Here is a 15,843-nt window from a genome sequence, read left to right on the forward strand (position 1 = left end):
AATACTAACAGCATTAAATTTGTTTGTAAAAGCCGTTTGGAGCATATATCAAGCATCCAGATCAGAATTTTTTAATGCATACTTAATATTTTCAGTTAATTTTCATAATTTAAACCACTGACGATAGACATTCTAAGAATCCTATCCGTGGATTCAGAAGAGATTGCAGGATTTTTCATATTTCAACGTTTACTTTCAGGTATTTGACAGCAGTGGCTCCTTTTTGTCCTTCGTGAACACGAATGGGGATCCCTTGTACGGGCCGCAAGGACTGGCGCTTTTCACAGATGGTTATGTGGTTGTCGCAGATTCTGGAAACCACTGCCTCAAAGTATACAAATATCTCCAGTGAGACTGCGTTTCCTAGGTAAGACAGTTCTTTACTTTCATTCGTACTAAACGTACGGTTTTCCGTATAACGTTTTTGTACCTTACATGAATTTTAATTGCCTGCAGTTTTTTTTCCCCAAATCACATACCTACATGAGTCTTCTTCCTTCTCTTTTTAGTTTATTAAACTAACAATTTTATTTTGATTTAGTTTTCTTTGGTTTCTCTCACTTTCCTTTTGTTTGAATGTTGTATCAGCTTTGTGACCATTTAAGGTCTGTACTTTTTGGTTTTCTTTGGTTTCCTTATTCTAACGTTTAAGTTACTGGATTCAATCTTTGGTTTCCCGTGATTTAGAACAATATCTTTGCTCGGGGTTCATGTCCGGGCCGCTGGACGCCATCGTTTGTGGATGGATGGAGGAGGGTCCTTATAACCATGAGGCAACACTGCCAGGCGGGTGGACCTCTCTCTCCTCTTCTTACCTACATGAGTCTTTATGGTCCAGTGCTTGCTTGGTGTTCAAACTGACCTATATGAATATATTGATGTTAGAAATGTTTGTTGTTTAATCTGCCTTAAATTTCGAAGGCAACATGTGTTACGTTGCACTAACCATGCATTTATCATCCCAAATATGAAAATTCTTGATTATGGAATAAAGGTATTTTACAACTGGGCAAGACATTTCATGGCACGAAATGAGCTTCAAAATGTGATGCTGAATGTCAATGGTGGAAGGAATTCCAGGCATTTACAAAGAGGTTTAAAGCTTTAAAGTGCTTTGAAATTTTGTATTATTTAAATTCCAGGCAGAATTTAGTTCTGATGAAAAACGTAGGTGGAAAAGGTGCATGCATAAATATATTTGTTTTCCTAGCATCGCAAAAGGCTTATCACTGGCCGAGTGGTAAAGTCGCTGAACACTGATATTTTGGTCCGGGGTTAGAATCCCAGAGAACGAGCACGCTGCATGGGCGTTTTCGTGGTTTTTCCCGTGTATAACGTGTATACGAGCCAATTTCTCTAAGAAAGTCCTCCACGAAGGCATCCCTTTCCTTAGGCAGATAGTCCTTTGTGTGCTATGCCATAATTAAAATCCAAACCGAACAAAACCTAACATCGCAAAGCCAATACACCCGCGGTGCCTATTCGACTAAAGAGTCCTTTTAGGTTAACGGTGCCACTCGCCGCCAAATATAAATATTGGCGCGAAATATAACAAGATACGAATAACCATAATCATGAAAAAAATATTTATTTTATTACACATAAAGTTTTAGAAAACAAAGACAGACAAAGAATTTCATAAATAAGAACGCATGTAATTATTCTGTATAATGCATTTTTCAGTGATTTAGTCCTAGTTTCAGTTTCAGAAAATTTGTCAGTATTAGCTTTTGAAGCCAAGCCGGAAGAAAAAACAAACAAACAAACAAACAAACAAACAAAAAAAAAAACGAAATGGCTGTCAGAGAAAGACTTCATAAATAGCCGCAAAGAACACTGGGACTACTGCCTTGCCAGAAAACGAGTGTGCAGACTTTCGGATCGGTAAATCTTCTCTCTGCACGATCTTTCGTTGCTGCATCATTCCGATGTTCGATATGTTGTACCGTCGGCGAGGCATTTGATCCACTGAGGAGGGGGAGTAATAATATACTAGCCATTCAGGGGCGTAGCTAGAGGGGGGAATCTGTCCCCGGGCGCAGAATCCAAGAGGCTCCAAACTGATGTTACGACATTTTAGAATTAAATGTTTTCCATCCTTGGCAAGCAGTAGGGGGCACGAAATCTTCAGTTGTCCCTGGGCGCTGAAAACCCTAGCTACGACTCTGTAGCCATTTTAGCCATTCTGGCGGATTTATTATTCTTCAACAACCTGGATGCATGTCTAGCTTTATTGTCATCGTCAGAGCAAGAGAAGTTGGAAAGGTTATCTGGGGGGGAAGTAACAGGGAAATCGCGTGAGAACATGCCAGTGTTAATTGTTCAGGAAAACGTGTTACTGTTACCGTAAATGCATTTCCGCTATATATTAGTATGTTGTGACGTAGTGGATTGGAAGTCACAGTAAGGACGATGCATCGATCATGGGGATCCAACTAAGAATATAAGCAGCGACAATGCAGCTGCTAATAAAGTAGAAAAAGTTGCAAACAACAAATACAACAAACAAAGATATTATATAATAAAAGGAAAAAAAAAAAAAAAGATGCGGATGAAAACTAAACGTCAAGCGGCATAAGTTAAAAATAGAATGTAATCATAACTGCCAACTCAGAAGAATTCGCTCCGCTACACTGTTCGCTTTGCTGAAATAAAGCTATTTGCGAGACAGAAATTTAGATACGAAGGTTAAGCGCGTTTGGTAAAGGGTTCGAAAGTTAGTTGGTTTATCGTCCAACCCAAAATATGTTATACCTCTGAAAAGGCTTTTCTTGTGTAATCACGTCATAACTGCAACTTAGCAGCTAGTCGGCTGTAATTGATAGTCAATGTGAATTTGCAATATCTATTTTTTATCACATTTAGTTGTATTACAACAAGTACTGGCTGATAAAGTACTATGCTATTTCACTTTGAGTTCCTTCATCTGCGTTCATAATTAAGCTTTGATATAAGCAATAATTCGCCTACTATTAGTGATAATTTCCTAAGGTTAGACGTCAGGTTTGAGAACAATATTTATTAGTTAAACTCCGTAGATGTTACAACCATATTTATACATAGAGAACTTATACAGAACATATGCTTGAATACGTAGCTTTCAGTGTGGTTAAAATGTAAAAATTGCATCGTGGAAGGAAATAATTCAGACTATTAGAAATTTTCACTGCTATACTTATTTATTTCGGTATAAGCTTAAGCGTATATTGATACTTGTAGGTGCTATTTGTTCATACATGTGTGTTACTTACGGCAGGTTCATGAAAAAGGAATTCAACTATCACTGGGAAATCAAAGAGATAGTAATCGGGATCACTGACCTTTTCACATGTACTCTATTCTGGGTTTTTGCAAAGTCTTCCAGTATGGATGGTACTTTTCCCTTGGAAGAATCCAATCGTGGCTTTTCGGAGCATTTGGCAGTTGTCAGATCGTGCAATCCATATGAATTCTTTATTACGGGAATCCGCACATCAGCAAGAAAGCAACTGAAAATTTTGAGCGAAAATGAGTTGTCTAATAATAATTTTTCTCTCTTTTTTCCAATGAGGTCATTGTATAGCTACTCGTGCTGCAAAATAAATTTAACGTATTTGGTGCTTTGGCGCGCAGTTACCGTAAGTGCTTGTTAACTGAAAAGAACCGAACTGAATTGTAATACCCTGTTAGAAAGTAGGCTTGCCATTACCAATTTGCAATCTTAAACATATTTGGCCTACGAATAACCGCTACTTTCCGTTACTGAGGCAGCATTCCCCCAGATATCTACGAAAGCACCAAATACACAAGCCTCCTTTTATCATGTTATGAATAGCTGTGCAACATTAATGTGCACAATGCCAAAGCTGTGCGAAATGCCGAATTTCTGCATTTGTAAATTTTTTAAAATTATTATTATTATTATTATGAGTGAAAGCGTCAGAGAGCTGCACGAATTCGGGACCGATCACTGTTTCGACATTGCGCGCATTAAACAGTGTGTATATTATATTATATGATACATTACAGTTATAACATGTTCATTGTTTTCCACGAAGTTTTATGTATCGTTAGGGTTGTCACCATTTAGTAAGATTTCACGCCAAGTTAGATTTCTCGCCTAAATAGCGTCTCATTGACAGGAAAGTACCGAAAATCTTGGTCATGCAGATAATGAAAGGGCTCCGGATAATGGGAGTTATGTTTTTTAAATACTACCACATGAAGCAAGTAATACTTTACATCATCGTATGAGAAGAATGAAGATAAAATATGCAGTCAGTATTTAAACATGGACATCTGTCGAAAGAATTAGAATTACATTCAGTTGTAAGTTTTTCATAAATATCGAGAGGAAGCTTAATTGCCTAAAAATAATTTAAAAAAAAAAAAAAAAACAAATCAAATTATTGTGGTTGAAAACTCAGAATTTTAAACGATTGATTTATCCGTTTAACAATTTCCTTTTCCTAGACTAAGCATATCACTTTGATTTACACGATTTTCAATTGTTGTAGTGTCGCCATCTATAGGCAGTAAGTGTTTTTAATTTCAATTTGAATTAAAATTTGTGGCATTTCTATCTTTGCTCTGCAAATCACATTTATCTGGAATTTCAGTTAGCCGGACCATTTTTCTTTGAACACTGAATAAAACTGAATCATTTAATTATGCTCTTTGTTGTAAGAAACGATATATTTTGTTCAATGGTGAGTTACAAAAATGTTAACAAAAGACTCGCACTTAATGTTATAGAAATGAAATATCAAACTCTAATTAAACACTTGACAGAAAATGAAGATATAATTAATTGATGATAAAAGAAATTAAAAACAAACAAATTAAAAAATAAAAATTAAAAAAATAATAAATAAAAAAAGAACTGAAAGGTTTCAAATTTTAAATTGCGTCCAAAAGGGCGTTTTTTTCAACGTTTTGTGTATTACCTTTATTTATTAAATATCATGTTCTTCGCACTTAAACCATAAAATTAAGTTCAACAGGAATATCATAAAATATTTAAAAGAGCATATCTTTAGAATTCCCAATACACAGTCTTGCGCGCCGGAGATATTCCCCCCCCCGTACAGTGTTGCCATTGCTCTCTTTAAAATAGTTAAATATCTTAATCAAAAACTCATAAATGCTTTACAAAATATGAAATAAATAATAAAACAAATTCCAGTATTTAAAATTTGGGCTTTTAGGTGCCATATTCGGGGGAAGACGTACGTTTATCAAAATTTGATAGCGCTAGGTACCGTTGTTTTATCACATTGCGAGAAATGCAGATTCTTCATTATTTAATTTCTTTAAATATAATACGGGGCTCTAATATTTGGTGGCAACAATTTAAAAAGTGATTATCCGTTAAAAATGAATCAACTCAAAATGCCAACACAAAATTAATAGCCCTTCTGGGCGAATTTTCCCTTTGGGCTAATAAATAAATAAAAAAGGGGCTTGCAAATGACAGTAAAATTTAACAAATGGCTCGTACGAGCCTGCTAAATAGTTCACACTAGTTTTGTTTCATTGGAGACCACGCGACGCCACTTAGAAATTAAAAGCTACAGACTGAAAGAATGATCATATTATATATTTCATCATTATACTTATTAGAGCAATGATCGATTTTACAAAACCTGGGATAAAATTTCTTGTGGAGCACATCACCAATGTAAATTTTTCTTAAACACAGCAGATATCACTAATGCGAATTACGTTAAATAATTCATAATATAACCTAATAATTTGATACTTTTCATTTGTTTAAAACAAAACACTCTTTGTATGTTTTTTTTTTTTTTATGGTTTCAATTTATTGCGCGTTGTTTGAAATATAAGCCTATCCATTTCAAACTAAGGTTTTAATTAATTGATTGTTTAATGGAATAGTAAGTTGATGAGCCAAAGCACACAAGAATTAGCATCCTAGAAACTTAAAACTGGGGAAGGGAAAAAAATGAGAGAGAACTTTAAGAATGAAAACTTTAAGAATTCTTAATTTTTTCAGCCTTGTTGCTAATTTTGTTAACCCAGGACTGAGATATATGCATAAAATTTGACATATTTTAAACTGTAGGAGAATATGGAGGTCCGAGGCAAATCTTATCTGCCTTGGTGAAAATCTCTCGAGAATATCAAGCTCTGAATTAAAGAGAAAAAGAGAATGACTTTCCAACGTCTTGATGTAGTTTTTTTTTTTTTTTTTTTTTTTCATTCTCCAGTTATAATTGCATGCAATGTAGATTGTTTCTTTCTATGGACTAAAAATTTTGAAATAAAATATAGGTAGAAATTTTTTTTTTTTTTTTTGGGGGGGGGGTTACATGGTTTTAGAAAAATAGACACAAAAAGTAAAAAGTGACGTTTTAGATGTCAGAAAGCTTTGTCGTATGATCAAAAATAAAGAAACGCGGGAAACCTAAAACAGTATTGAGATATTAGAGAATTTAGAACAACAATATGATAAGCTCAGTGGTACGTCACCAAACATACACTATACGTATAATTTGAGGAATATAAAAATATGGTATTCTTTCCACACTGTTTTTGCGAAAATTATGACTCCATTCTCGGCTTCATGGTATTTTTAATATGTTACTTTTAAGAATATAATACGAGTTCGAAACTGATGATTAAAGATTCAGAATATATAGTAGAGAGGATCTCAGCCAGGCGAGAAATGCGATCAGCCAACTCAACCTGCTGTGGTGTTAGAAATCTAAATGCAGTCAAAAGTCGTTAATTCGGACACCCATAACCCGGAATGATCTATAATCCGGACCTCAAAGCTACAAACTTTCTGCGCATGCGTCGCGTTGAAGCATGCGCATAGGCATTTACGCATGCGCGTAAGACCTTTACGGCAGCGGATATGCGTGTGCGCATGCGCATAATACGTTTACGCATGTGCGTTTAATATATAATGGACGGTATAAGCTAAGCTAAAATTATCTAATTCAGTTAATGTTGCAGATTGCGTTATTCCTTAATCTTCGAATTGGATCCGGCTTATTATTTTTTGCAGACTGTTAGAGCAATTTTATAAAAGTAAGCTTGAACTTTCGATTATGTCAAATAGAATTTCCGATATATATTTACTAATATGTAAAGGATCTTACAAAGCGAAAGTATGTTTCGAAGTCCATTAAACAAAAAGTGGAATTGCTGCAAAAAATGGATAAAGGCACATCCTTTGTTTTTCTAATCATTCCGAAATCTGTTTATCAATTTCACGCTGCTCTGCGGCGGGGGGGGGGGGAAACGCCGCGGCGCACAATGAATTGGAAGTTGATCTGTCAGCACTACCCTTATCTTCAGGGCAGATGTTTTTATTTTATTTGGCTTATAATTCCATACTAAGTGTAGTATTTCATCTCGATGTACTCCGTCTTTGATATGATTTAAATCAAATTCCTCGTCATTATAATTCGCTTCCGACAATGAAGAAAGTGACACAGAGGTTATTGAAAACGAAAAAGCTTCGATTGACAAATTAGTCGGTATTCTCGACACAGCAATTATAGGACTTGAACAGCGAAACTTTGAAACTGAACAAGAAATTATGTCTGTTTATAGAATTAGAGAAAGTATTATCACATAAAACGCAGCAACTTAAACAACTTACACTGAAAGAAATGTTTAATAAAGCAAACAAATAAATATTAAGTTTTTTTTTTTTTTTTTTTTTTTTTTTTTTATTGTGTGTGTGTAAATTTTGATACCCTTTAGATCATAATTGTTCTTTATTTCATAAATTACGGTTTCATATTTTTAATTTTATAATTTCTGCATGCCATTTTACCAGATTTAAACTGATGATCTATAATCCGGAATCCCGGAATCGCCGAAGTCCCGACGAGTCCGGATTAACGACTTTTGACTGTAACGTATTTTTCGAGTTTTGGAAAGAGAGAGGAGAAGGAATGATCTTTTAGCAATGGTGAAATGGGGTGCATGAGGCAAAATAAGGTTGAGAAACACTCGTCTAGTGGTCTTCTGCCCTTTTACCCATGTTACTCTTTTTTTTTTTTTTTTTTTTTCGAACATGAAAAGGAAGACTGTGCAAGGGAGTTTTCATAATAACATTTTAATGTCATACAGTAATTAGTTCTGTGCTTTAATCATGTGTATTTTTAAAATCTTCTGTTAAAAAAGTATTACAAAAACTTAAACAGAACAATACGAAACTGAAAATTTAATTCTGATAGGTATGACAATACGCAAGAATGGTTTTAAATCCGTCACTGTTAGCAGTGACTCAGTTTTATTTTTACTCAGATATAACCAAGACTGTTGTAATACCAAAAAATAGTAATTTATTAGTTCCTACTATAAAAACGTATTTCCTTCGTTCTTTTTATAAATTAATTTGCATTATTTTTTTATCTTCTTTCCGTAGATGCCTCCTTGAAGATATGCCTTGCACCTATCTAGTGTTCTACCACTAGAGTGAAAACACTAGTTGAAAGCGCCATGAAGCGGAGAGTCTGTTTCCAAAGATAACCAAAAGTGAGATCATGCATAATGTGCGTAGAGATGCCATGACCTCATGGGCACCAAGATATGAAGCAAATGCTTCTCAAGCGGCTTTCTCGACAACATGGTGTCTTTAACTGCTTTTTGTTATTATTAATGCATAGGCTGACAATGTTAAAAACACAGACGCAGTCGAAGCTATTTCCATTGCAAAATACTTTAATATATATCAGTGGTAATGCCATTCTTGATTTTTACAACAATTTGCCTTCGGGATAAACTTATATGCTGATTATCAGTATTTTTCCTTATGTATACAATCAACTTCTGATTAACCGGATGCGGTTTATCCGCTTGGCGGATTACCTAGGCACTTCTAGAAGAAGATTAAGTTTGTTTTTTGCGGAGTAGAGGAAAATTACTATTGGAAGCCATCAGTATAAAACGAAATTTTCCACAGAACGTGCAAAACAAAAAAGAGAAGAAAAAATAAATGGGATAACAACTGTGTCAGCAGATGATGTCTGCCAGATGAGTGCCGAAAACCAAGGTTTTAACAGACATTTTTTTTATGCAAGTTTCAACTACTTGGCGTTCTAAATTCTTTAGCTAATATTGTTCTTTTAGTGTCAATTATAATTTAGTTCTTCATGAAATGATGCCATTTATAACTTCATTTTTAACGACATTTATACTTCAATCTTTTACTGTATGTGCTTTTTGTTTTGAATACTGATTAAATTTACGAAACCAAATGAACTTATTATCTAAATTAAACTGCTTGAAAAGGCAGGCAAATTGTTGATGGTATTTTTCATTCTTCTGTTAATTATAATATGCGCTATTCATCTTTCCTGTGTGTTTGTAATTGCTCTCGGATTAACCGTGGGCATCATTCCAGGTATTTCCTCGGTTAATCGAAAGTTGATTGTATCACTGAAAACAAAACAAGACAAGACAAGACAAATCAAAAAAAAAAAAAAAAAAAAAAAAAACTGATTTGGACACCACATGACTTTCTTGTACAACTTGTTGAGTTATATACATTTTTTTGCTGCATTTCTTTTAAAATTATTTCGTCGAATTTCATTAGAGATATATTTCTGATTCCTTTAATTCCTTTCTTACTTCACGGTAAGGCAAATAAATACATGAAACTCAAAGTATCTCCATTAAAATTTGTAAAATGCAGAAAAATATAAAACACCAAATACAGTTAAAAACAGTCAGAGTTTCTACCCAAAAACAGGAAATTCGGCCAGCAGGCCGAAGACAGATTTTTCGGTGCAGAAAACTGAAAGTTTACTTTTGGTCCCACTCGGCAAAAAGACACGAAAGTTGGTGCACAAATTGACTTAATTCACTATTCTACTAAGAGTTTCAAATGTAAGCAAATAGCGGGCTCGTTAAGACTTAGTACCATTTAAACGGCTTTTAAATTGCTGATAATTTTACAACTATTGAATGCGGATTAACTAAAGGCATAAAAATCTTCCCCGGAACATAAGAACAACATGACTGAATCATTTACCAATATGAAAGAATAAAAAAAGTGAGCTCACCGATCCTGGTAATAGATAGGTATACGTACATATATATATATATATATATACATCTGGTGGGCTGGTTGCAACCAAAAAGGGAGGTGCGCAACTACATGTTGTAGCAGCCTCATGAACAAAATTTCAACTTTCTGAGGCTACTCATTTTTGAGTTAAGCAAAATACATACATAGGTACGTGTGTACATACAGAGGTCGAGAAAAAAATCTCTTCGGAATCTTTTTTAAACCCATTTTACAATCCATTTTGGAAAAAGGAGTCCTTTATTCTGTCCGTATGTACAGATATCACATAAAAACATCGTCCAAATGGATTCGAGAGCGGTCAAAATGGATATTTTCATTGAAATATGATACTCGAAATTTGTTGCGAAGTTGTAATCAACTGTACTATCAGCGCAAAAAAATAAAATTTCCGCAAACAGTATTTTAGTATAAAAATGTTTTTGTGTATGTTGTTAGAGTATTCGAATGAAGTTTTTTCTGGTGTTTTCTAGGTGATTTTTTTCTAGCTTGTTTTTAAGGCAACTGAACCATATAAGTATTGTTGAATGTAAGAGTATTTTATGCCTTAAATATATTAAAATTTAGCTAGTTTTTAATTAAAATTTACGTTTATCAACAGGTATAAAAGCTATAACTCTTCTCTGTGATACGTTAAAAGACAAAATTTATTGGAATGAAGACATATCTTTTTAATTGCTCGAAGAGATTTTTCACCTTTTAGTTATAAAACCCTGTGCGCTACAAATAAATATCAGAAACAGGAAAACACGTAGTTGTTCATCGAAGTTTCATAAATCTTATTTTATTTATCTTCAATATTATGAAAATATGTTGCTCATTAATGTAGCAAAGTGGAACGTTTGAAGCATTGTTTTGCATGCACCTTTTAATAACATTTTGCTCTAAATGTTATTTTATATCATGAGTGTAATAAATTAAATAGTATCTAATTCCTTAGAATGTAAGATTGCAAAAATTCTCTATACACTATGATTTGTATCCAAAGTATAATCGAATGGTGATGTCAAAATTTTATGGTAATGTATACGTTGGGACTGTCTGTACAGATTTCGTTTTAAATTTTGATCAAATATGTTGATATTTGATGCTTTTTACAAAGAGACTGATCTCTCTACTCTTTTTTAAGTTCTTTTAATTCAGACATTAATATTTCTTTTATATTTACGTCCATAAATACTCTTAAAAATTCTAGTTCAGTTTTTTATCTTTAAAACTTTGCCCCGTTTTTGTCTCGAAAACCCTTTTTCATGTACTTTGTTAAAATGATCTGCTTCATCGCCTGTAGTTTCCAAAGAGGTGAACAGATTTCATTTTATGATTAAAAAATTTATCACATTCGGACGTGCATATTGTCGTGATATATGTGGTCAGTGGTTCGAATTCCGGAAAATTTTAATTGATTTCTCACACTCTCCGTCTCCGAAGAAATCTAAAATGTCTCTACAATGGGCGCTCGACCTAAATGTGCTGGACAATAATTCATCATCACCTAGATCTGATAGACTGGATCACCAACCGCCCTTTAAATGAAGATAATATAAAAAAATTACTGCATTCCTCCATGTTTTTCTTGTGGTGTAAGTGGTTAGCACTTTCCAGCTGGCATTAAAAGATCTGTAGTACGAATCTCGGCAAGGGCACAACTGATTTCTTACGCTTCTTGGCTAAAAAAAAGCCTAAAAATTAAGCACAGTAACAGATTCTAAAATTCGCTGATTTTTTTAGGAGGGGACACGGTTGTTATATATGCTAAATACATTCTAAGGCACGTTTTTGTAGTAAATACATATTTATAACATTGAAAATGCAGATAGAATGAATTTATAGAATTCAGTGTTGTGCACTTTTAATATCTGAATATTTTAGACTAACAATCTTTGAAATTTCTAATGAAAATTTATAGAATTTTTATACGAAGAAATTTCCTTTCTGGCTACACTGAATTTTGTATCTGTTTCGTATTTTATATAACTATCAAACGGATAGTGCCCAATATACCGCATATGAGTCTCTGAGTTCTAATTTCCTATCCACTGATTTTCGGTGGCGATAGCATTCTTATTTCTTTTTCTCTGGAACATACACATGATGTTTCTGAAGGTTTGGACAGCTAAATATCTCTTGAATAGGTTGCTTAGAACCTTGGTTCCAGTTTCAGAAATGAATAAAGTAAGCTTTCAGACCGTGATAGTTTCTAATAAAAATAAACGGAATTAAAATTTTTACGCAGACCTTTTTAGGAAGAAAGCACAAATAAATGAACTGCTTTTTAATCCTCCTGAAATTTTTAAAAGAAAAGTCGGCCTGAAAAAATCGTAAAATTCTGTAATTTGAAAACCGTTCCGCCTGAGGGAAAGGCATCGATTTAAGGGTCAAGTAAAACTTAGTTTCACTAAATATAAAATTTCGAATTTTAGAACTTTTTCAAATGGTTTTGTGAAACTAATGCTTCTAAATTAATATTTTACCAATGTAGAAATTATAAATTCTTTTTAGAAATTTTGACTCGAAAACTTACCATAATTAAATTCTGTCTAATATTATATATGAAACGGCTCTCATAAAATTCTGATTAATGATATGTACAATAATTTTGATCACATGAAGATTTTTTTTAAATTTCAAGAGGCATTATTGTTTTAAATATGTGATAAAATTATGTTAAAAAAAAGACTTGACCGTCATAAAAAGACATTGGTGCCAGTCGATGAGGCCTAAGACTTTTCATTCGTGTTCCATGTACGGAACTGCATGTTTCATTAACTAAGAAAAGTGAATCATTTAAGAAGCTATATTTATCTGTTGTTCATAATTACATTATATAACATGTGCTATTTTATACCCTCATATTATAAATAAAATGCATTTCAAATATTATGCAATATATTAATTGCAAAATTTCTAATTCTACTTTTTTGTTTTGTTTTGTTGTGAACTACCATCTGCGTAAAGAATAAAATCGAATGATGATGAAGAACATACAAATACAAGAAAGATTCTCTGTAAATTTCATTTATTTATTTTTAATGACATTCTGTTATACCATTTTGCATTTAAAAATGAAATGCGGTGCACCATTGAAACTCTTTTTGAAGTGAGTTTTAAATTTATGTGTTTGTCAAAGCAGATGATATTTTTATTATTTCTGATTTATTAAATATTTTGCATGGTAAACTTTTCTTTGAGATGCTAGATTATAATCTCGAGTTTACAGATTAAGTAACTACTTAGGCTACGAATAATTGCTTAGGCTTCCTGACTGCTTATGCTATCGATAACATTTTTTTGTTGGCATTTTGTTCCCTACTTGAGCAGTATAAAAATTAAAGTTTTCTATATTTCTGCTAAAAGGTTTCAAATAACCAACGCGGCCGCAGCCTACTTTATTTGATTCATTTCTGAAACAGGAACCTTAGTTCTGTGACCAAACCTTCAAGATTTATTTAGCTTAATTTTTTTAAACATGTTTCAGATGCTCTGCAGTGAACAATGGAGGGCGTCATGAAGGCAGCCTATTTCTTTCTATTTTTCTCATAACAGAGCATAAATTATAGCATTTTAATATTGGAAGAATGTCGTTTTATTTTATTGGTTATAGACAAAGTTTTAGATCGTATTTTAAATGTAAAATCTATTAGAAATATGAAAGAGAGTTGTTACTTTGGCATCTTGTAAAGTTGAAATTTATGTAGCTCATCAGCTTAAGATTTTTCCACTTGAAAGTCTAAATGTTTCAGCATCTCTTAGTTTTATACTTGAGTAATTTAATATCAAACAAAATTTATAGTTATATAAAATTATCAGACTTGCTAATCACATAGTGATTAAAGGTTATTTTATTGGAGAATAGTTATACAAAAAAGGAGAACTGCTTTATAAATGTTATGTAAGCAGTACTTTTGGATGAAAAAAATCAATAACAAGAAAAGTTTAATGAAAAGTTTGTTTTTCTTTTACTATGCTTGAATACTGCTTATCCTAAATTCTTCACCATTTATTCAGTTGTATATAAGTTTTCATATTGATCAAAGGTACTTATGGATATTTGGTGCAGCAAGTTCGTCAGAATTTTGCGAAAAGAGTACCCGTGTAGTAGACAACAGATTTTTTAGCAGCCATAATTCTGCATTGTTATAAGAATAGCTTCGACACAATTTTTTTCTGCTCTATGTATTCTACTCATGAACTCATCAAAGTACGTATCTAAGTGACATATTTTGTAAACGTTTTTGGCATTTCTTTTAAGAATTTCAACCAGAAACCATTTTTTCGTTTGGCGGCTCATTCTCCCGAATATCCACTGTTTAGATAAGATCCTCCCTGCATTGTTTTTTCCGTCATACAGAGATACCTCTTGTTGATTTTGGCAATTTTATTAAATACGCCAGTTCGGCCATTACATGCTTCACCAGCTGTTTTGAGCAAATTTTTCTCATTCTAATCTGATTGTATGCTGCGAATATTTAATTGTTTCTCGCAACACCTGATTGATGTCATTTTTTTTTTTCGATCAAAAGCAACAAATAAAATGCAGTGTGGTCAAAAAGGGAATTTTGAACAAGACCCATTTCTATCACAGATATTCTTCTTTTTTAATCGTTGCATAATTGTGCAACATCATCTAAGTTCGTTGTAAAGTTTCATTTCATGCTGGTACTCATAAGACTAGAACGCGGCAGAAAAAGGTATCTTTTTTTGAAAGAAGACAATGTCATCTTTTTCTGTCATAGCAATCTGGCATCACTAATGAATTGAACACGAGAAGTTAACATATAAAGAACAAGAGACGTAAGAAAGAAGACATGCGGAAAATTGGATGCTGTCATGTTAGAGGTAATTAAAGTTACCACTATAGGTGATTTCTTGCAGTTACCTCAAAATTCCACAGGTACCTGATCAAAATCTACCTAATTTAATAATTTGTAATACATTGTAGTTTAAGAGTCTTAACCGTATGATACACCTTGAAAATCGTGTAATGTGCCGTTTAATTCTAGGAACTTAAATTTTGCATTATTCTAATCAGATGTTTTGTCTCTCGAAGTTTCTTATTCAGGCAAAGCAAATTATATTTAGTACAGTGATACATGCAGTTTTCTCATACATTCATATATACGCAGCTTTTTATGGATGGAAAGTGTTTTAAGTCTGTTCGAACATGGAATCGAAGGATTTTTAAAACTTTTAATCTTTTACATTTGCTACTAAATGACTCTTTTATTAACAGTACGTTTACTGTTAACTTCATACATTTTATTATCTTCCACGAAGACTGCTGTTTATGTAAATTCTAGACTAGAAATTTATTTAGTTAGCTGTGATATTTGATACCTTTCAATGAAATTAATATGCTTGCATGAGTTTCGAAAGCAAATGGCTATTCTTGTACATAACAGAGTGCTCAATAAATAAAATGTGATGTATATATTTGTGTATGCGTTTTTCTTTGTTTCTTGTTCCCCTTTTTGTGACACTGTTTTGTGTAGGTTGATTTCTCTGTTTCATGAAATATATCTTACAATGGACTTTTGATAAATTTATGTTTAGTTGATTTTCTTAAAGTTTTGAACAATCACAATTATGTATATCATTGCGATTCCTCAAAATGTGATGCTATTTTTTTATTTTTATTTTGCGTTGAAGCGATTATTATAGGGACATTTTACAATTCATTGTCTTAGAATCTTTATCTTCGCCCCATCTTGAAGACCGAAATATCTTCCAAATGAAGTCCATTCGGAGTTTCTAACATAATTTAAAGATATTTGATGATTGTTGCACAATCAATCAAT

At 32.9% G+C, this 15,843-nt stretch overlaps 1 protein-coding gene across 5 annotated transcripts in view; it reads left to right on the forward strand.

Moving 5' to 3' along the window:
* Nucleotides 1–15,476, forward strand: part of LOC118181345 (tripartite motif-containing protein 2-like) — a 136,452-nt gene extending 120,976 nt beyond the window's left edge. For all 5 annotated transcript variants that reach the window (XM_085814652.1, XM_085814653.1, XM_085814656.1 and 2 more), the window contains 2 exons: nt 200–367; nt 8,387–15,476. In XM_085814652.1, coding sequence (XP_085670778.1) covers nt 200–352 — 153 coding nt within the window. In that variant the 3' untranslated portion in view covers nt 353–367; nt 8,387–15,476. The remainder of the gene's footprint in view (nt 1–199; nt 368–8,386) is intronic.
* Nucleotides 15,477–15,843: the final 367 nt, after the last annotated feature.

This window comes from Stegodyphus dumicola, chromosome 4 (assembly GCF_044657685.1).
Source record: "Stegodyphus dumicola isolate Sdum_Otavi_A_Nest chromosome 4, ASM4465768v1".
Taxonomy (NCBI): Eukaryota; Metazoa; Arthropoda; class Arachnida; order Araneae; family Eresidae; genus Stegodyphus; species Stegodyphus dumicola.